At 47.6% G+C, this 23,093-nt stretch overlaps 2 protein-coding genes across 2 annotated transcripts in view; one reads left to right on the top strand and one right to left on the bottom strand.

Annotated features, from left to right (window-relative positions):
• sergef (secretion regulating guanine nucleotide exchange factor) overlaps positions 1 to 23,093 on the bottom strand; it is a gene marked incomplete at its 5' end in the record, with an annotated part of 54,983 nt that overhangs the window by 23,717 nt on the left and 8,173 nt on the right. Inside the window, 4 exons of the mRNA XM_083762904.1 lie at positions 8,924 to 8,986; positions 11,063 to 11,176; positions 11,489 to 11,549; positions 18,764 to 18,858. Coding sequence (XP_083619030.1) covers positions 8,924 to 8,986; positions 11,063 to 11,176; positions 11,489 to 11,549; positions 18,764 to 18,858 — 333 coding nt within the window. The remainder of the gene's footprint in view (positions 1 to 8,923; positions 8,987 to 11,062; positions 11,177 to 11,488; positions 11,550 to 18,763; positions 18,859 to 23,093) is intronic.
• Positions 4,360 to 5,869, top strand: LOC310858002 (E3 ubiquitin-protein ligase TRIM35-like; the record flags this gene model as incomplete). The annotated part of the gene is made up of 1 exon (XM_083764046.1): positions 4,360 to 5,869. Exon 1 carries the CDS (start codon positions 4,427 to 4,429, stop codon positions 5,867 to 5,869), a length of 1,443 nt encoding a protein of 480 aa, XP_083620172.1. The 5' UTR covers positions 4,360 to 4,426.

The raw sequence follows: 23,093 nt of genomic DNA, 5'->3' as shown, positions 1-23,093 counted from the left end.
AATTCTATAGTTTATATGTGATGATGATGATGATGATGATGATGAAGATGTGTTGATGAGTATTTGATCTAATTAAAGATGATGAGCGTAAAGTGAGTCAGACGTGTGTTTGTAGCCGTCAATTAAAAAGTAATTAAAATAGATTAAAGTAATTGTAAAAACAAAAGCACGGTCTCCTCACATATTAGGAGGGCAGTGTCCAGAACCAAGGATGGATGTTTTCAATCAATACTCTAAGAAGTCTAAGATCTATCATTGATTGATTGAAGTATTTATTAACAGTTTGCAGAATTACAGTACATTTCAAGTATACAACTCAATACAAAGACTGTTAACTGTGAGTGGACGACACCATAAAGCATTACACTTGTTTACAACAGGGTCCACCATGTTCAATTCATCAAAACATTAAGAGACGTACAAATAGACACAACTATATAGTCAAAACAGGAAATCATCATAAAGGAGGTAAAAAGGGAAAAGAAACATACAGTGAGGGAGAGAGTATGTTTTATTGTCTCCACCAGGCCGAAGGCATGGGGAGAGAGTATGTTTTATTGTCTCCACCAGGCCGAAGGCATGGGGAGAGAGTATGTTTTATTGTCTCCACCAGGCCGAAGGCATGGGGAGAGAGTATGTTTTATTGTCTCCACCAGGCCGAAGGCATGGGGAGAGAGTATGTTTTATTGTCTCCACCAGGCCGAAGGCATGGGGAGAGAGTATGTTTTATTGTCTCCACCAGGCCGAAGGCATGGGGAGAGAGTATGTTTTATTGTCTCCACCAGGCTGAAGGCATGGGGAGAGAGTATGTTTTATTGTCTCCACCAGGCCGAAGGCATGGGGAGAGAGTATGTTTTATTGTCTCCACCAGGCTGAAGGCATGGGGAGAGAGTATGTTTTATTGTCTCCACCAGGCTGAAGGCATGGGGAGAGAGTATGTTTTATTGTCTCCACCAGGCCGAAGGCATGGGGAGAGAGTATGTTTAGTTGTCTCCACCAGGCCGAAGGCATGGGGAGAGAGTATGTTTAGTTGTCTCCACCAGGCTGAAGGCATGGGGAGAGAGTATGTTTTATTGTCTCCACCAGGCCGAAGGCATGGGGAGAGAGTATGTTTAGTTGTCTCCACCAGGCTGAAGGCATGGGGAGAGAGTATGTTTTATTGTCTCCACTAGGCCGAAGGCATGGGGAGAGAGTATGTTTTATTGTCTCCACCAGGCTGAAGGCATGGGGAGAGAGTATGTTTTATTGTCTCCACCAGGCCGAAGGCATGGGGAGAGAGTATGTTTTATTGTCTCCACCAGGCTGAAGGCATGGGGAGAGAGTATGTTTTATTGTCTCTACCAGGCTGAAGGCATGGGGAGAGAGTATGTTTAGTTGTCTCCACCAGGCCGAAGGCATGGGGAGAGAGTATGTTTTATTGTCTCCACCAGGCTGAAGGCATGGGGAGAGAGTATGTTTAGTTGTCTCCACCAGGCCGAAGGCATGGGGAGAGAGTATGTTTTATTGTCTCCACCAGGCTGAAGGCATGGGGAGAGAGTATGTTTAGTTGTCTCCACCAGGCTGAAGGCATGGGGAGAGAGTATGTTTAGTTGTCTCCACCAGGCTGAAGGCATGGGGAGAGAGTATGTTTAGTTGTCTCCACCAGGCTGAAGGCATGGGGAGAGAGTATGTTTAGTTGTCTCCACCAGGCTGAAGGCATGGGGAGAGAGTATGTTTTATTGTCTCCACCAGGCTGAAGGCATGGGGAGAGAGTATGTTTAGTTGTCTCCACCAGGCTGAAGGCATGGGGAGAGAGTATGTTTTATTGTCTCCACCAGGCTGAAGGCATGGGGAGAGAGTATGTTTTATTGTCTCCACCAGGCCGAAGGCATGGGGAGAGAGTATGTTTTATTGTCTCCACCAGGCTGAAGGCATGGGGAGAGAGTATGTTTTATTGTCTCCACCAGGCCGAAGGCATGGGGAGAGAGGATGTTTTATTGTCTCCACCAGGCTGAAGGCATGGGGAGAGAGTATGTTTAGTTGTCTCCACCAGGCTGAAGGCATGGGGAGAGAGTATGTTTTATTGTCTCCACCAGGCCGAAGGCATGGGGAGAGAGTATGTTTTATTGTCTCCACCAGGCTGAAGGCATGGGGAGAGAGTATGTTTAGTTGTCTCCACCAGGCTGAAGGCATGGGGAGAGAGTATGTTTTATTGTCTCCACCAGGCCGAAGGCATGGGGAGAGAGTATGTTTTATTGTCTCCACCAGGCTGAAGGCATGGGTAGAGAGTATGTTTTATTGTCTCCACCAGGCCGAAGGCATGGGGAGAGAGTATGTTTAGTTGTCTCCACCAGGCCGAAGGCATGGGGAGAGAGTATGTTTAGTTGTCTCCACCAGGCTGAAGGCATGGGTAGAGAGTATGTTTAGTTGTCTCCACCAGGCCGAAGGCATGGGGAGAGAGTATGTTTTATTGTCTCCACCAGGCCGAAGGCATGGGGAGAGAGTATGTTTAGTTGTCTCCACCAGGCCGAAGGCATGGGGAGAGAGTATGTTTTATTGTCTCCACCAGGCCGAAGGCATGGGGAGAGAGTATGTTTTATTGTCTCCACCAGGCCGAAGGCATGGGGAGAGAGTATGTTTTATTGTCTCCAACAGGCTGAAGGCATGGGGAGAGAGTATGTTTTATTGTCTCCACCAGGCTGAAGGCATGGGGAGAGAGTATGTTTTATTGTCTCCACCAGGCCGAAGGCATGGGGAGAGAGTATGTTTTATTGTCTCCACCAGGCCGAAGGCATGGGGAGAGTATGTTTTATTGTCTCCACCAGGCCGAAGGCATGGGGAGAGAGTATGTTTAGTTGTCTCCACCAGGCTGAAGGCATGGGGAGAGAGTATGTTTTATTGTCTCCACCAGGCTGAAGGCATGGGGAGAGGGTATGTGTTATTGTCTCCACCAGGCCGAAGGCATAGGGAGAGAGTATGTTTAGTTTTCTCCACCAGGCCGAAGGCATGGGGAGAGAGTATGTTTTATTGTCTCCACCAGGCCGAAGGCATGGGGAGAGAGTATGTTTAGTTGTCTCCACCAGGCCGAAGGCATGGGGAGAGAGTATGTTTAGTTGTCTCCACCAGGCCGAAGGCATGGGGAGAGAGTATGTTTAGTTGTCTCTACCAGGCTGAAGGCATGGGGAGAGAGTATGTTTAGTTGTCTCCACCAGGCTGAAGGCATGGGGAGAGAGTATGTTTAGTTGTCTCCACCAGGCTGAAGGCATGGGGAGAGAGTATGTTTTATTGTCTCCACCAGGCCGAAGGCATGGGGAGAGAGTATGTTTAGTTGTCTCCACCAGGCTGAAGGCATGGGGAGAGAGTATGTTTAGTTGTCTCCACCAGGCTGAAGGCATGGGGAGAGAGTATGTTTTATTGTCTCCACCAGGCTGAAGGCATGGGGAGAGAGTATGTTTAGTTGTCTCCACCAGGCCGAAGGCATGGGGAGAGAGTATGTTTTGCACTCAGACTCCTGAACGTCACAGCTGAACCTCTGCCCCAAAGATTTCACATTGGCCTCTTATTTTTAAGTGTTTTTAAACTGAATTGGATGTTTTAGGACTACGTGTTGCTGGAGACCCACTGGAACGCCTTCAAGGACCCCTGGGGGTCCCCGAGCCACATCTTGTGTATTAGAAACAGTTGTAATGGTGGCGTCTCCATAGAGTCATTAAGCACAACAAAACAACATTTATTCCTACCTCGGAGCAACAGTACAACCAGCCATCTACAAATGAACTTTGAGTCATTGTCTATTGACACAGGGTGTGTGTGTGTGTGTGTGTGTGTGTGTGTGTGTGTGTGTGTGTGTGTGTGTGTGTGTGTGTGTGTCATTCCTGTTATCAGACGGACAAGAATCAAAGTCCATTTCCTTCTATAGTCGTCTCAGCATTTCTCTCAGAATGAAATTCTCTCGTCAGAGACTGAGACGCGAAAAACAATCAGAGAGACAAATATCAATCGATCAATAAATAAACAAATAGATCCATTAATTAATAGACGGAGGATCATTTAGACAACCTGGCAGACCGACAGACTGTTATCTGATACCATCTCCACTGAGGTAAGAACAGAAGTGAGTGAGTTTTTAAATATCTGCCTTTGCCTGATTTGACACTGCATTATTGTTCTATTGTTTTAACTGCATGCCTGTTTTAAAGCAGTTTTGTTTTGTTTTGCTTTTGTTTTTATTATCTTTTCTGCTCTGTAAAGTACTTTGAGCTACATGTATGTATGAAAGGTGCTATATAAATAAAGTTTATTATTATTGTTATTATTATTATTAGTATTACTACTATTGATACTCATAATGTTATGGTTGTTGTTTTGTATTGTAGAATTCCTCCGGTGTAACGACAGCCTCAGAGAACATTCCAGATCGGGGAGCGTCAGGGAGCGTCAGACCAAAATGGCTTCCCGTTTCACTGGTCAGGAAGAGGATCTGAGCTGTCCCGTGTGTCATGACATCTTTAAACGTCCCGTCGTGCTGTCCTGTGGACACAGCTTCTGCAAAGACTGTCTGCAGGAATGGTGGACGGAAAGACCAACGAGGGAATGTCCCGTTTGTCAGAGGAGATCCTCCAAGGACAATCCTCTCACAAACTTTGTTCTGAAGAACCTGTGTGAGAAGCTCTTGGAGGAGAAAGGCCGGAGCTCGTCGTCGCTGAGCTCTGAGGTCCTCTGCAGCGCACACGGTGAGAAGCTCAAGCTCTTCTGTCTGGACGACCAACAGCTGGCGTGTCTCGTGTGTCGTGACTCAAAGAAACACGCCGGACACAAGTTCTTACCCGTGGACGAAGCGTCTGAACTTTGCAAACAGAAGGTCCAGGAATCACTGGTGTCTTTAAAGAGGAAACTGATGGTCTTTGATAAAGTTAAAACAAATTACGACATAACAGAAAACCACATGAAGGTTCAGGCCAGGAACACAGAGACGCAGATCAAGGAACAGTTTGAGAATCTCCGCCGGTTCCTACAGGAGGAAGAGGAGGCCAGGATGGCCGCTCTGCGGGAGGAAGAGGCTCAGAAGAGTCAGGAGATGAAGGAGAGGATTGAGGCTCTGAGCAGAGAAATGGAAACCCTCTCCAACGCAATCCAAGCTGCCGAGGACCAGCTGAGAGCCGACGACCACGTCTCCTTCCTGCAGAACTACAAGACCACCATGGAGGGAGTCCAGCTCACCCTGCAGGACCCACCGCCGCTCTCAGGAGGAGCGCTGATAGACCAGGCCAAACACCTGAAGAACCTGACCTTCAGAGTCTGGGACAAGATGAAGGACATTGTCTCCTACACTCCTGTCGTCCTGGACCCCAACACTGCTGGTCCATATCTCCTGCTGTCTGATGATCTGACCAGTGTGAGATTTGAAGAAGAGAAGCAGCAGCTTCCTGACAACACAGAGAGGTTTGGCGGGGCCGGAGTCCAGGGTTCTGAGGGCTTTGACTCAGGGTCTCACAGCTGGGATGTTGAGGTTGGAGACAATAAATACTGGGTGGTAGGTGTGTGTGAGGAGTCGTACTGTAGGGAGGGAGACACAGGGAGAGGATGCTGGAGAATAGAGTTCTATAGGGATGAATACACAGCATACTCCTCATCAGGACCTGATGGTTATGATTATCAGAGGACTGTTCTCTCAGTGAATCAGAAAGCCCGGAGGATCAGAGTCCAGCTGGACTGGGACAGAGGACAGCTGTCCTTCTCTGATCCTGATTCTAACACACACCTGCACACCTTCACACACACCTTCACTGAGACACTGTTTCCATACATTTATAATGGTAATTGTGGTGATGATAAGTCTCTGAAGATGTTACCAGGGAAGATCTGTGTCACTCTGGAAAACCACAGTTAGAACGTCTGGCGTCCAATAAAAACACCTCCAAAATATATTGATCTGGTATTGATTAAAGGTCTATCGTTTTATGGCAGGTCATTCATTATTAATTATTATTTAATAATTATTAATATTATTTTAAATCGTTTGCAGTGATTATTTAATTAATGTATTGTTCAGTTACAAAATGATGAGAGCGCCCATCACTTCACACAGGTGTGATTTTTGAGGCTCGCTAGCCCCTCCCATGCCCTGCTGTGTGTTTGTGTGTGTGTGTGTGTGTGTGTGTGTCATAGCAATGATCTGATTGGCTGAGCACTGTGTGTGCATAGCAATGATCTGATTGGTTGAGCATGGAATGTGATGTATGATGATAAGAGCGCCTCTCACTTCACACAAGTGTGATTTCTCTTTCATATTTGTATTCACTAACCATGTGATCCCTATAGTATCTATTGTGATCAATATTAACATTGGAGACCACTGTGTAGTGTTTAAATGATCAGTTTGTAATTATAATTATTGGTGTAATGGTGACATGTTTGATAATTATGATTATTACTGATAACATGTTTTATATTGAACTGTTTGTCATTTATGGATCAGGATGAATTCTATAGTTTCTATGTGATGATGATGATGATGATGATGATGATGATGATGATGATGATGATGATGATGATGATGAAGATGTGATGATGAGTATTTGATCTGATTAAAGATGATGAGCGTAAAGTGAGTCAGACGAGTCTTTGTAGCCGTCAATTAAAAAGTAATTAAAATAGATTAAAGTAATTGTAAAAACCAAAGCACGGTCTCCTCACATATTAGGAGGGCAGTGTCCAGAACCAAGGACGGATGTTTACAATCAATACTCTAAGAAGTCTAAGATCTATCATTGATTGATTGAAGTATTTATTAACAGTTTGCAGAATTACAGTACATTTCAAGTATACAACTCAATACAAAGACTGTTAACTGTGAGTGGATGACACCATAAAGCATTACACTTGTTTACAAGAGGGTCCACCATGTTCAATTCATCAAAACATTAAGAGACGTACAAATATACAAAACTATATAGTCAAAACAGGAAATCATCATAAAGGAGGTAAAAAGGGAAAAGAAACATATACAGTGAGGGGGGAAAGGGGTGGGGGGGGATTCAGATTTTACGGGGGCCAGTTTCAAATTGCAGCCGTCCGTAGGTGTCCTTTGAGATCATCCATCTCTGTTTTTATGCTTTTATTTATTATTTTATAACTGCTGGCCTGTGTTTTATTGCAGTTTTTATGTTCTGCCCTGTGAAGCACTTTGAGTTGCATTTATGTATGAAAGGTGCTATAGCCTACAAATACAAATACACTTTATTATCAAGGTTAAAATGGAGTTTGAATTAAGTTACAATGCAAGGGGGCGGGGCAGCTAAAATGAATATCAAATGGAACTTAAATAAAAATCACACACGTGTGAACTGAGTGGTGCAATTCCCCCCTCTCTCTGTCTCTCTCTCTCTCTCTCTCTCTCTCTCTCTCTCATTAGAGTCACTACCCCTCTCACTGTTTCTGGCGCCCCCTACTGCTATTATTAAGTCACATACTCATGCTCACACAGACACACAAACAGGTGCGAGGACATTGCAAGCTGGTTGTAGGAGTGGTTGCACCACTCAAAAAACGGTCCGGGGTGTTCAAAGTTCACGTAAGGCTGAGTAGACGATAAAATGACTCCAACTGTAAATTAAAGTGAAAGATCCATTTCACATATAGGCCTATGACACATTTCCCTTTTGCAAATGGTCTTATTTCAACAACCAACCAAGTTACTCAGACCTGTTTAACCCCCGAAGAGGTCATCATTTCAATTTACGTCGGACTAAGAGGTCGGATTTATGGACACTCCCCTTTTTATCATGCTGTTTTCTTTGGTGAATTGTTTTGACTAAAAGACACTCTGAATGACGTCACTGGCTTTTTAAATAAAAACACTGCACACACACACACACACACACACACACACACACACACAGGACCCTATAGTTATATATAGGGGGGGGGGGGGTTCCTCCTGAACTGTTTCATTGGTCTGGTCTGTCTGTGTGTGAGTCTTTGCTGCCACCCAGTGGCTGACAGACGTCAGTGCATCCCAGCGAGAGGAGGAAGGAAGGAAGGAAGAAGATAAACGACTATTTTTCTCGCTGCCATGGTTTCATCTGCGGGTTTCAGTAAATGGTGCGCTGTGACTGGCCAGTCGCTGTGATTGACAGCCTACACTTAAACCTAACCCAAACCCTAACCTCAGTGAAACTATACCTAAACCTAACCCTAACCTTAACCTCAGTAAACTATACCTAAACCTAACCCTAACCTTAACCTCAGTAAAACTATACCTAAACCTAACCTTAACCTCAGTAAAACTACACCTAAACCTAACCCTAACCTTAACCTCAGTAAAACTATACCTAAACCTAACCCTAACCTTAACCTCAGTAAAACTATACCTAAACCTAACCTTAACCTCAGTAAAACTATACCTAAACCTAACCCTAACCTTAACCTCAGTAAAACAATACCTAAACCTAACCCTAACCCTAACCTCAGTAAAACTATACCTATACCTAACCTTAACCTCAGTAAAACTATACCTAAACCTAACCCTAACCTTAACCTCAGTAAAACTATACCTAAACCTAACCTTAACCTCAGTAAAACTATACCTAAACCTAACCTCAGTAAAACTACACCTAAACCTAACCCTAACCTTAACCTCAGTAAAACTACACTTAAACCTAACCCTAACCCTAACCTCAGTAAACTATACCTAAACCTAACCCTAACCCTAACCTCAGTGAAACTATACCTAAACCTAACCCTAACCCTAACCTCAGTGAAACTATACCTAAACCTAACCCTAACCCTAACCTCAGTGAAACTATACCTAAACCTAACCCCAGTAAAACTAACGCAGTGGCTTCCAAGAACCCGAATCCGCAGATGAAACCATGCAAGCGTTAACGAGATATCACCTGTGAGGTAGACACAGTGGGAGGAGCCTGAGTTAACGAGATCTCACCTGTGAGGTAGACGCAGTGGGAGGAGCCTGCTGCTACCATGCGTGGTGTCACCTGATCCACACCTGCAACATGACAGAAGGTCAAACTCATGGAAAACATGTATTTGTATTTTTTTCTTCCGTACATTTAAAAATATTTATTATTTATATTTATAAAATAATTGTATAGATTTTAAAACAAACAGATCCAAGACATTCTATGAATAGAAATTATAATAATTAAGAAGTAGTTAAAATATCTGATCTACTGTACTAGATCTACTCATGTGCTTGTAGATCTGCTATTTCAATTAGGCTGGTCTAATCTCTACTTGTCGATCTCGACGTGAAAAGTTTCACGTCCCAGACTCTTCTCCCTTCTCTAAAACACCCTGGACAACGCTCCACACGTCCCAGACTCTTCTCCCTTCTCTAAAACACCCTGGACAACACTCCACACGTCCCAGACTCTTCTCCCTTCTCTAAAACACCCTGGACAACGCTCCACACGTCCCAGACTCTTCTCCCTTCTCTAAAACACCCTGGACAACGCTCCACACGTCCCAGACTCTTCTCCTTCTCTAAAACACCCTGGACAACGCTCCACACGTCCCAGACTCTTCTCCCTTCTCTAAAACACCCTGGATAACGCTCCACACGTCCCAGACTCTTCTCCCTTCTCTAAAACACCCTGGACAACGCTCCACACGTCCCAGACTCTTCTCCCTTCTCTATAACACCCTGGACAACGCTCCACACGTCCCAGACTCTTCTCCCTTCTCTAAAACACCCTGGACAACGCTCCACACGTCCCAGACTCTTCTCCCTTCTCTAAAACACCCTGGACAACGCTCCACACGTCCCAGACTCTTCTCCCTTCTCTAAAACACCCTGGACAACGCTCCACACGTCCCAGACTCTTCTCCCTTCTCTAAAACACCATGGACAACGCTCCACACGTCCCAGACTCTTCTCCCTTCTCTAAAACACCCTGGACAACGCTCCACACGTCCCAGACTCTTCTCCCTTCTCTAAAACACCCTGGACAACGCTCCACACGTCCCAGACTCTTCTCCCTTCTCTAAAACACCCTGGACAACGCTCCACACGTCCCAGACTCTTCTCCCTTCTCTAACACACCCTGGACAACGCTCCACACGTCCCAGACTCTTCTCCCTTCTCTAAAACACACTGGACAACGCTCCACACGTCCCAGACTCTTCTCCCTTCTCTAAAACACCCTGGACAACGCTCCACACGTCCCAGACTCTTCTCCCTTCTCTAAAACACCCTGGACAACGCTCCACACGTCCCAGACTCTTCTCCCTTCTCTAAAACACCCTGGACAACGCTCCACACGTCCCAGACTCTTCTCCCTTCTCTAAAACACACTGGACAACGCTCCACACGTCCCAGACTCTTCTCCCTTCTCTAAAACACCCTGGACAACGCTCCACACGTCCCAGACTCTTCTCCCTTCTCTAAAACACCCTGGACAACGCTCCACACGTCCCAGACTCTTCTCCCTTCTCTAAAACACCCTGGACAACGCTCCACACGTCCCAGACTCTTCTCCCTTCTCTGAAACACCCTGGACAACGCTCCACACGTCCTAGACTCTTCTCCCTTCTCTAAAACACCCTGGACAACGCTCCACACGTCCCAGACCCTTCTCCCTTATCTAAAACACCCTGGACAACGCTCCACACGTCCCAGACTCTTCTCCCTTCTCTAAAACACCCTGGACAACGCTCCACATGTCCCAGACTCTTCTCCCTTCTCTAAAACACCCTGGACAACGCTCCACACGTCCCAGACTCTTCTCCCTTCTCTGAAACACCCTGGACAACGCTCCACACGTCCCAGACTCTTCTCCCTTCTCTAAAACACCCTGGACAACGCTCCACACGTCCCAGACTCTTCTCCCTTCTCTAAAACACCCTGGACAACGCTCCACACGTCCCAGACTCTTCCCCCTTCTCTAAAACACCCTGGACAACGCTCCACACGTCCCAGACTCTTCTCCCTTCTCTAAAACACCCTGGACAACGCTCCACGCGTCCCAGACTCTTCTCCCTTCTCTAAAACACCCTGGACAACGCTCCACACGTCCCAGACTCCTGGCACCACAGAGGGCATTGTGGGGGCTGTAGTTCCTACCTGGCACCACAGAGGGCAGTGTGGAGCAGAGGTGTGCAGGAACAGGAAGTGGCCTCAGCGCTCTCTTGGCCTGATTGGCCAGTCCAGTTCCCCACTGGTACACGCCCCCTGAAACTACACATCGTACACACACACACACACACACACACACACACACACACACACACACACACACACACACACACACACACACACACACACACACACACACACACACACACACACACACACACACACACACACACACACACACACACACACACACGCGCACACACACACACACGCGCACACCCTGAAATTACACACATGTATAAATGTCACAACCGCATGCATGGAGTTAATAATAATAATAATAATAATAATAATAATAATAATAATAATAATAATAATAATGACAATAATAATAATAACAATAATAATAATAACCTGTCACAGCTACAGAGTGTCTGAGTCCTGCTGCCACGCTGACCACTGCTTCTGTTACAGTCTGGAGAGAGATATTAATATTACTGATTAATATTAATATTACTGACCACTGCTTCTGTTACAGTCTGGAGAGAGATATTAATATTACTGATTAATATTAATATTACTGACCACTGCTTCTGTTACAGTCTGGAGAGAGATATTAATATTACTGATTAATATTAATATTACTGACCACTGCTTCTGTTACAGTCTGGAGAGAGATATTAATATTACTGATTAATATTAATATTACTGACCACTGCTTCTGTTACAGTCTGGAGAGAGATATGAATATTACTGATTAATATTAATATTACTGACCACTGCTTCTGTTACAATCTGGAGAGATATTAATATTACTGATTAATATTACTGACCACTGCTTCTGTTACAGTCTGGAGAGATATTAATATTACTGATTAATATTACTGACCACTGCTTCTGTTACAGTCTGGAGAGATATTAATATTACTGATTAATATTACTGACCACTGCTTCTGTTACAGTCTGGAGAGAGATATTAATATTACTGATTAATATTAATATTACTGACCACTGCTTCTGTTACAGTCTGGAGAGATATTCATATTAATATTAATATTACTGACCACTGCTTCTGTTACAGTCTGGAGAGAGATATTAATATTACTGATTCATATTAATATTACTGACCACTGCTTCTGTTACAGTCTGGAGAGAGATATTAATATTACTGATTAATATTAATATTAATATTACTGACCACTGCTTCTGTTACAGTCTGGAGAGAGATATTAATATTACTGATTAATATTAATATTACTGACCACTGCTTCTGTTACAGTCTGGAGAGAGATATTAATATTACTGATTAATATTAATATTAATATTACTGACCACTGCTTCTGTTACAGTCTGGAGAGAGATATTAATATTAATATTACTGACCACTGCTTCTGTTACAGTCTGGAGAGAGATATTAATATTGCTGATTAATATTAATATTACTGACCACTGCTTCTGTTACAGTCTGGAGAGAGATATTAATATTACTGATTAATATTAATATTAATATTACTGACCACTGCTTCTGTTACAGTCTGGAGAGAGATATTAATATTACTGATTAATATTAATATTACTGACCACTGCTTCTGTTACAGTCTGGAGAGATATTAATATTAATATTAATATTAATATTACTGACCACTGCTTCTGTTACAGTCTGGAGAGAGATATTAATATTACTGATTAATATTAATATTAATATTACTGACCACTGCTTCTGTTACAGTCTGGAGAGAGATATTAATATTACTGATTAATATTAATATTACTGACCACTGCTTCTGTTACAGTCTGGAGAGAGATATTAATATTACTGATTAATATTAATATTACTGACCACTGCTTCTGTTACAGTCTGGAGAGAGATATTAATATTACTGATTAATATTAATATTACTGACCACTGCTTCTGTTACAGTCTGGAGAGAGATATTAATATTACTGATTAATATTAATATTACTGACCACTGCTTCTGTTACAGTCTGGAGAGAGATATTAATATTAATATTACTGACCACTGCTTCTGTTACAGTCTGGAGAGAGATATTAATATTACTGATTAATAATAATATTAATATTACTGATTAACTGCGTCTGTTACAGTCTGGAGAGAGATATTAATATTACTGATTAACTGCGTCTGTTACAGTCTGGAGAGAAATCACAATATAATTATGGGTTCCTGCCATGAAATAATAATAATGCAATGGCAGAAACACAGGTTGAGATCCGTCATACTTGATTTACTGGACATAATTAATGGACATAATACTGTGTGTGCGTGTGTGTGTGTGTGTGTGTGTGTGTGTGTGTGTGTGTGTGTGTGTGTGTGTGTGTGTGTGTGTGTGTGTGCGTGCGTGCGCGTCAATTTAACAAAGGTGCAGAGGATCATAAATCAGCAGAGAGTGCTTCACTGCGGTGACGTTGGCATAAGAGGCTACGCTTGACGGTCTACGTAGGAGGAGAGCCTCTTTATCCTGCCCCCGCGCAGCTCATCCACCATGCGGGCCCTTTGTGTCTAAGACAGCTCATCCACCATGCGGGCCCTTTGGGTCTAAGACAGCTCATCCACCATGCGGGCCCTTTGGGTCTTACGCCAGGGCTCCACTGGGCGCGTCTGCGTCGCGTCTGCGTCGCGTCTCCGTCAACGTCGGGAATGTGCCCTTTTAATCAATGGAGGGTGGCTCCACTGCCCGCGTTGCGTTGCGTTGTGCTGCGTTCGGTTACTCAAAAATTGCCCCGGTTTGTTTTTTGACGCACGCACGCGTCCAGTCATGTACAAAAAAATGTTGCTGACGCGCAGTTTTCAAAAGCCCGCGGTGGAGCACCTCTAGCGTGACGTTGACGTTGTCATGACACGAGCAGGACGCGACGGAGACGCGACGCGCCCAGTGGAGCCCTGGCGTTAGACAGCTCATCCACCATGCGGGCCCTCTGGGTCTAAGACAGCTCATCCACCATGAGGGCCCTCTGGGTCTGAGACAGCTCATCCACCATGAGGGCCCTCTGGGTCTAAGACAGCTCATCCACCATGAGGGCCCTCTGGGTCTAAGACAGCTCATCCACCATGAGGGCCCTCTGGGTCTGAGACAGCTCATCCACCATGAGGGCCCTCTGGGTCTAAGACAGCTCATCCACCATGAGGGCCCTCTGGGTCTAAGACAGCTCATCCACCATGAGGGCCCTCTGGGTCTAAGACAGCTCATCCACCATGAGGGCCCTCTGGGTCTGAGACAGCTCATCCACCATGAGGGCCCTCTGGGTCTAAGACAAATCCCTTCCTCGCTACTCTAAGGGCCGATTCATACTCCTATTTTACCGCTGTTTCGGCGCTGTAGTGCCCAAATGATTTCGGCTCGTCAGAAAATTTCAGTAGCACCGAAGATGACGTCACATTGTAGGCTCTACAGAGCCAAATGACGTCACATTGTAGGCTCTACAGAGCCAAATGACGTCACATTGTAGGCTCTACAGAGCCAAATGACGTCACATTGTAGGCTCTACAGAGCCAAATGACGTCACATTGTAGGCGCTACAGAGCCAAATGACGTCACATTGTAGGCTCTACAGAGCCAAATGACGTCACATTGTAGGCTCTACAGAGCCAAATGACGTCACATTGTAGGCTCTACAGAGCCAAATGACGTCACATTGTAGGCTCTACAGAGCCAAATGACGTCACATTGTAGTCTCTACAGAGCCAAATGACGTCACATTGTAGGCTCTACAGAGCCAAATGACGTCACATTGTAGGCTCTACAGAGCCAAATGACGTCACATTGTAGGCTCTACAGAGCCAAATGACGTCACATTGTAGGCGCTACAGAGCCAAATGACGTCACATCGTAGGCTCTACAGAGCCAAATGACGTCACATTGTAGGCTCTACAGAGCCAAATGACGTCACATTGTAGGCTCTACAGAGCCAAATGACGTCACATTGTAGGCTCTACAGAGCCAAATGACGTCACATTGTAGGCTCTACAGAGCCAAATGACGTCACATTGTAGGCTCTACAGAGTATGAATCGGCCCTAAGCCGAAATGAAGTGGACTCAGACTTTGTCTGGGTTTCCGAGGCTAGCTGCAACTTGACGCGTCGGCAACGTGTTTCTTTGCCGACGCGTCAATTTCTCAGCGGCACGCACTGAAAACACAAAAAATAGCAGACCTATGAGCTTGTAGATCTGCTATTTTTCCATTAGCTATAAAGCATAACATAATGCTATAACACCAAAAGGGGTTCGATCCGCCCCAAATTGGGTTAAACATACAAACAATACAGGACATCAGACACCATGGCATAAACAGAGGGCTGGGCGCAGCTAGTGCGGCCGGGGATAGAATAAAAAAAATAAAAAATAAGAAAGGCTACATCAGAAAAAAAAGTGCTAGGATATAAAGAGTGCATAAAGTGCTGGTTTCAGCGTATCATCACATGTTATTGGCAGCGTTGGCTGCAGTCACCGAGGCAGAGGGACAGACAGGCTGTACTCTGAGTGGAGTGGGAGGGACAGACAGGCTGTGGGTGGACAGACAGGCTGAGGGTGGACAGACAGGCAGAGGGACAGACAGGCAGAGGGACAGACAGGCTGTCCTCTGAGTGGAGTGGGTGGGTCAGACAGGCAGAGGGTCAGACAGGCAGAGGGTCAGACAGGCTGTACTCTGAGTGGAGTGGGTGGGTCAGACAGGCAGAGGGACAGACAGGCTGAGGGACAGACAGGCAGAGGGACAGACAGGCTGAGGGACAGACAGGCAGAGGGACAGACAGGCTGTACTCTGAGTGGAGTGGGTGGGTCAGACAGGCTGTGGGACAGACAGGCTGTCCTCTGAGTGGAGTGGGTGGGACAGACAGGCTGAGGGACAGACAGGCTGTACTCTGAGTGGAGTGGGTGGGACAGACAGGCTGAGGGACAGACAGGCTGTCCTCTGAGTGGAGTGGGTGGGACAGACAGGCTGAGGGACAGACAGGCTGAGGGACAGACAGGCTGTCCTCTGAGTGGAGTGGGTGGGAGGCATTATCCTCCCCAACGGCAGGATTTATGCTTTCATGCCTTTATCCCATTCTGGGCGGGAACCCCCTTTGAGTGTTATAGTATTTATGTCATGCTTTAGCTATTGGAAAATATCAGATCTACAAGCTCGTAGCGCGCCACCGAGTGACGCGCTACGAGCTTGTAGATCTGACGTAACGACCGACATAGAAACATAGCTTTGTCAGAAAACTGTCAGGATGTAGAAGACATTTTATTAGAATCTGATCTCAGGTCAGAATGGAAAACTGTCAGGAGGTAGAAGACATTTTTTAGAATCTGATCTCAGGTCAGAATGGAAAACTGTCAGGAGGTAGAAGACATTTTATAGAATCTGATCTCAGGTCAGAATGAAAACGGTCAAGGATGTAGAAGACATGTTTAGAATCTGATCTCAGGTCAGAATGGAAAACTGTCAGGAGGTAGAAGACGTTTTTTTAGAATCTGATCTCAGGTCAGAATGGTAAACTGTCAGGAGGTAGAAGACGTTTTTTTAGAATCTGATCTCAGGTCAGAATGGTAAACTGTCAGGAGGTAGAAGACGTTTATAGAATCTGATCTCAGGTCAGAACGGGTTATGCCTTCATGTCTTCGCACGCCCTCAGGAGCAGCTGTCTGCTGTAGAAGGGATCGAGGCTCTCTCCATCTCCATGCCAGTTTTCACAATAATTCTAAGAGAATGTTTTTATCTTTATCCCATTCTGACCTGAGATCAGATTCATACAAGGTTTCCACACTGGTCTGATGAACCCATTCTGACCTGAGATCAGATTCTAAAAAATGTCAGTCGTTCTTCGATTTTTCAAAAAATAGCAGACCTACAAGCTCGTATCGCGCCACTCGGTGGCGCGATACGAGCTTGTAGATCTGCTATTTTTCAATAGCTAAAGCACGACACGATGCCGACACCAAAATGGGTGACGGTCAGAATGGGTTATTAATGGTGAGGTTGCCATGCCAACAGATGATAGAGAAGGAGATGAGCACCCCAGCCACAGCCTGTTCAAAGCACCCACGGCCAGGCAGGCGTTTCAGGAGCAGTCCTACGAGGCTCTTGAACAGCTTTTATTTGTCAGCAATCAGATTGCTGAACAAGAGCTATACGTTTTAGACTTTTTGCTTAGTCGTATACATACATACACCCATGATGAACTCTATTTTTTATTTATTTTTTCCTATATATTTTTTATCCCACGATTTTGTAACCCATTTTTCACCCCGGTGTCAATCATCTAATGTGATCCTGGGCTCTACACACCCTCCACCAACCTGGGGAGAGCAACGGACTTAACTCATGCTTCCTTCATGCTTGAGTGTCCAAGTTGCTCCTTTACACCTGACAGGGGGGAGTTTCCCTGGTTGGACGTAGCGCGTGGAAGGAACACGTTATTCCAACCAGTTCCTTTCCCCTCCATCAGGCGCCCCGGCTGGCCAGGGGGAGGCAGTTTAGAGACCAGGATTACTGCATGTTTTTGTGAGGGTACCTACCCTATAGGGGACACGGGGAGAACATGTGAGGGTACCTACCCTAGGGGACACGGGGAGAACATGTGAGGGTACCTACCCTAGGGGACACGGGGAGAACATGTGAGGGTATCTACCCTAGGGGACACGGGGAGAACATGTGAGGGTACCTACCCTATAGGGGACACGGGGAGAACATGTGAGGGTACCTACCCTATAGGGGACACGGGGAGAACATGTGAGGGTATCTACCCTAGGGGACACGGGGAGAACATGTGAGGGTACCTACCCTATAGGGGACACGGGGAGAACATGTGAGGGTATCTACCCTAGGGGACACGGGGAGAACATGTGAGGGTACCTACCCTATAGGGGACACGGGGAGAACATGTGAGGGTACCTACCCTAGGGGACACGGGGAGAACATGTGAGGGTACCTACCCTAGGGGACACGGGGAGAACATGTGAGGGTACCTACCCTAGGGGACATGGGGAGAACATGTGAGGGTACCTACCCTATAGGGGACACGGGGAGAACATGTGAGGGTACCTACCCTAGGGGACACGGGGAGAACATGTGAGGGTACCTACCCTAGGGGACACGGGGAGAACATGTGAGGGTACCTACCCTAGGGGACACGGGGAGAACATGTGAGGGTACCTACCCTAGGGGACACGGGGAGAACATGTGAGGGTACCTACCCTAGGGGACACGGGGAGAACATGTGAGGGTACCTACCCTAGGGGACACGGGGAGAACATGTGAGGTTACCTACCCTAGGGGACACGGGGAGAACATGTGAGGGTACCTACCCTAGGGGACACGGGGAGAACATGTGAGGGTACCTATCCTAGGGGACACGGGGAGAACATGTGAGGGTACCTACCCTAGGGGACACGGGGAGAACATGTGAGGGTACCTACCCTAGGGGACACAGGGAGAACATGTGAGGGTACCTACCCTAGGGGACACGGGGAGAACATGCAAACTCCACACAGAAAGGCCCTTTCGCCAACCCTGCATACTGTATATCACCGTATATTAACTGTATCTGCTGCTAAACTTGATGTTTACGGGCAGATCTAGTGCCCATGATTGCCCGTTAACTGCTCAGTGACGCGAGCGTCACTTCCGTCCGCCAGCCGTCTAAAAAAACAGGAAGAGACGGCCGCCCAATCACGTCACTCACCTCGAGTTGCAGAAACACACAGGAGTGTGTGATTGGCTGAGCGACACCCAGCTGACCAAAGGCGTTGGAGCCGCAGGCCAATAGCTGACCTCCGTCTGTGAATAAATAAATTAATGAGATTTCCGTCAAACAGTTTGATCATTTTCGGCAAGGGATATCATCAAAGTGTAAAAAATAAAACCTTTTCAATGATATGAGAGAGAGAGAGAGAGAGAGAGAGAGAGAGAGAGAGAGAGAGAGAGAGAGAGAGAGAGAGAGAGAGAGAGAGAGACACAGAGAGAGAGAGAGAGAGAGAGAGAGAGAGAGAGAGAGAGAGAGACAGACAGACAGACACAGAGAGAGAGAGAGAGAGAGAGAGAGAGAGAGAGAGAGAGAGAGAGAGAGAGAGAGAGAGAGAGAGAGAGAGAGAGAGACAGACAGACAGACAGAGAGAGAGACAGAGACAGAGACAGAGAGAGAGAGAGAGAGAGAGAGAGAGACAGAGAGAGAGAGAGAGAGAGAGAGAGAGAGAGAGAGAGAGAGAGAGAGAGACAGAGAGAGAGAGAGACAGAGACAGAGACAGAGAGAGAGAGAGAGAGAGAGAGAGAGAGAGAGAGAGAGAGAGAGAGAGACAGAGAGAGAGAGAGAGAGAGAGAGAGAGAGAGAGAGAGAGAGAGAGAGACAGAGACAGAGACAGAGAGAGAGAGAGAGACAGAGAGAGAGACAACAGTCCTAATAGTGGTGTCAAAGTCAAACCGTTAACCATCTTCTTTTTTTTTTATATATATATATATATTTTTTTATCCCACGATTTTGTAACCCATTTTTCACCCCTGTGTCAATCATCTAATGTGATCCTGGGCTCTACACACCCTCCACCAACCTAGTCCCCATATATGGGGGACAAGGGGAGAGCAACCTAGTCCCCATGTATGGGGGACAAGGGGAGACCAACCTAGTCCCCATATATGAGGGACAAGGGGAGAGCAACCTAGTCCCCATATATGGGGGACAAGGGGAGACCAACCTAGTCCCCATATATGAGGGACAAGGGGAGACCAACCAAGTCCCCATATATGGGGGACAAGGGGAGACCAACCTAGTCCCCATATATGGGGGACAAGGGGAGACCAACCTAGTCCCCATATATGGGGGACAAGGGGAGACCAACCTAGTCCCCATATATGGGGGACAAGGGAAGACCAACCTAGTCCCCATATATGGGGGACAGGGGAGACCAACCTAGTCCCCATATATGGGGGACAAGGGGAGACCAACCTAGTCCCCATATATGGGGGACAAGGGGAGACCAACCTAGTCCCCATATATGGGGGACAAGGGGAGAGCAACCTAGTCCCCATATATGGGGGACAAGGGGAGAGCAACCTAGTCCCCATATATGGGGGACAAGGGGAGACCAACCTAGTCCCCATATATGGGGGACAAGGGGAGACCAACCTAGTCCCCATATATGGGGGACAAGGGGAGAGCAACCTAGTCCCCATATATGGGGGACAAGGGGAGAGCAACCTAGTCCCCATATATGGGGGACAAGGGGAGACCAACCTAGTCCCCATATATGGGGGACAAGGGGAGAGCAACCTAGTCCCCATATATGGGGGACAAGGGGAGAGCAACCTAGTCCCCATATATGGGGGACAAGGGGAGACCAACCTAGTCCCCATATATGGGGGACAAGGGGAGACCAACCTAGTCCCCATATATGGGGGACAAGGGGAGAACAACCTAGTCCCCATATATGGGGGACAAGGGGAGACCAACCTAGTCCCCATATATGGGGGACAAGGGGAGAGCAACCTAGTCCCCATATATGGGGGACAAGGGGAGACCAACATAGTCCCCATATATGGGGGACAAGGGGAGACCAACCTAGTCCCCATATATGGGGGACAAGGGGAGACCAACCTAGTCCCCATATATGGGGGACAAGGGGAGAGCAACCTAGTCCCCATATATGGGGGACAAGGGGAGACCAACCTAGTCCCCATATATGGGGGACAAGGGGAGAGCAACCTAGTCCCCATATATGGGGGACAAGGGGAGACCAACCTAGTCCCCATATATGGGCGACAAGGGGAGAGCAACCTAGTCCCCATATATGGGGGACAAGGGGAGAGCAACCTAGTCCCCATATATGGGGGACAAGGGGAGACCAACCTAGTCCCCATATATGGGGGACATGGGGAGACCAACCTAGTCCCCATATATGGGGGACAAGGGGAGACCAACCTCATGCTTCCTTCATGCCAAGTGTCCAAGTTGCTCCTTTACACCTGACAGGGGGGAGTTTCCCTGGTTGGACGTAGCGCGTGGAAGGAACACGTTATTCCAACCAGTTCCTTTCCCCTCCATCAGGCGCCCCGGCTGGCCAGGGGGAGGCAGTTTAGAGACCAGGATTACTGCATGTTTTTGTGAGGGTACCTACCCTAGGGGACACGGGGAGAACATGTGAGGGTACCTACCCTAGGGGACACGGGGAGAACATGTGAGGGTACCTACCCTAGGGGACACGGGGAGAACATGTGAGGGTACCTACCCTAGGGGACACGGGGAGAACATGTGAGGGTACTTACCCTAGGGGACACGGGGAGAACATGTGAGGGTACCTACCCTATAGGGGACACGGGGAGAACATGTGAGGGTACCTACCCTAGGGGACACGGGGAGAACATGTGAGGGTATCTACCCTATAGGGGACACGGGGAGAACATGTGAGGGTACCTACCCTAGGGGACACGGGGAGAACATGTGAGGGTATCTACCCTAGGGGACACGGGGAGAACATGTGAGGGTACCTACCCTAGGGGACATGGGGAGAACATGTGAGGGTACCTACCCTAGGGGACACGGGGAGAACATGTGAGGGTACCTACCCTATAGGGGACACGGGGAGAACATGTGAGGGTACCTACCCTAGGGGACACGGGGAGAACATGTGAGGGTACCTACCCTAGGGGACAAGGGGAGAACATGTGAGGGTACCTGCCCTAGGGGACACGGGGAGAACATGTGAGGGTACCTACCCTAGGGGACAAGGGGAGAACATGTGAGGGTACCTACCCTAGGGGACACGGGGAGAACATGTGAGGGTACCTACCCTAGGGGACACGGGGAGAACATGTGAGGGTACCTACCCTATAGGGGACACGGGGAGAACATGTGAGGGTATACCTACCCTAGGGGACACGGGGAGAACATGTGAGGGTACCTACCCTAGGGTACACGGGGAGAACATGTGAGGGTATACCTACCCTAGGGGACACGGGGAGAACATGTGAGGGTATCTACCCTAGGGGACACGGGGAGAACATGTGAGGGTACCTACCCTATAGGGGACACGGGGAGAACATGTGAGGGTACCTACCCTATAGGGGACACGGGGAGAACATGTGAGGGTACCTACCCTAGGGGACACGGGGAGAACATGTGAGGGTATCTACCCTAGGGGACACGGGGAGAACATGTGAGGGTATCTACCCTAGGGGACACGGGGAGAACATGTGAGGGTACCTACCCTAGGGGACACGGGGAGAACATGTGAGGGTACCTACCCTAGGGGACACGGGGAGAACATGTGAGGGTACCTACCCTAGGGGACACGGGGAGAACATGTGAGGGTACCTACCCTAGGGGACACGGGGAGAACATGTGAGGGTACCTACCCTAGGGGACATGGGGAGAACATGTGAGGGTACCTACCCTAGGGGACACGGGGAGAACATGTGAGGGTACCTACCCTAGGGGACACGGGGAGAACATGTGAGGGTACCTACCCTAGGGGACACGGGGAGAACATGTGAGGGTACCTACCCTATAGGGGACACGGGGAGAACATGTGAGGGTACCTACCCTAGGGGACACGGGGAGAACATGTGAGGGTACCTACCCTAGGGGACACGGGGAGAACATGTGAGGGTACCTACCCTAGGGGACACGGGGAGAACATGTGAGGGTACCTACCCTAGGGGACACGGGGAGAACATGTGAGGGTACCTACCCTAGGGGACACGGGGAGAACATGTGAGGGTACCTACCCTATAGGGGACACGGGGAGAACATGTGAGGGTACCTACCCTATAGGGGACACGGGGAGAACATGTGAGGGTACCTACCTACCCTAGGGGACACGGGGAGAACATGTGAGGGTACCTACCCTAGGGGACACGGGGAGAACATGTGAGGATATCTACCCTAGGGGACACGGGGAGAACATGTGAGGGTATCGACCCTAGGGGACACGGGGAGAACATGTGAGGGTACCTACCCTAGGGGACACGGGGAGAACATGTGAGGGTACCTACCCTAGGGGACACGGGGAGAACATGTGAGG

This window comes from Protomyctophum parallelum (assembly GCF_964188405.1).
Source record: "Protomyctophum parallelum genome assembly, chromosome: 4".
Taxonomy (NCBI): Eukaryota; Metazoa; Chordata; class Actinopteri; order Myctophiformes; family Myctophidae; genus Protomyctophum; species Protomyctophum parallelum.
This window is presented reverse-complemented; position numbering and strand designations above follow the sequence as displayed.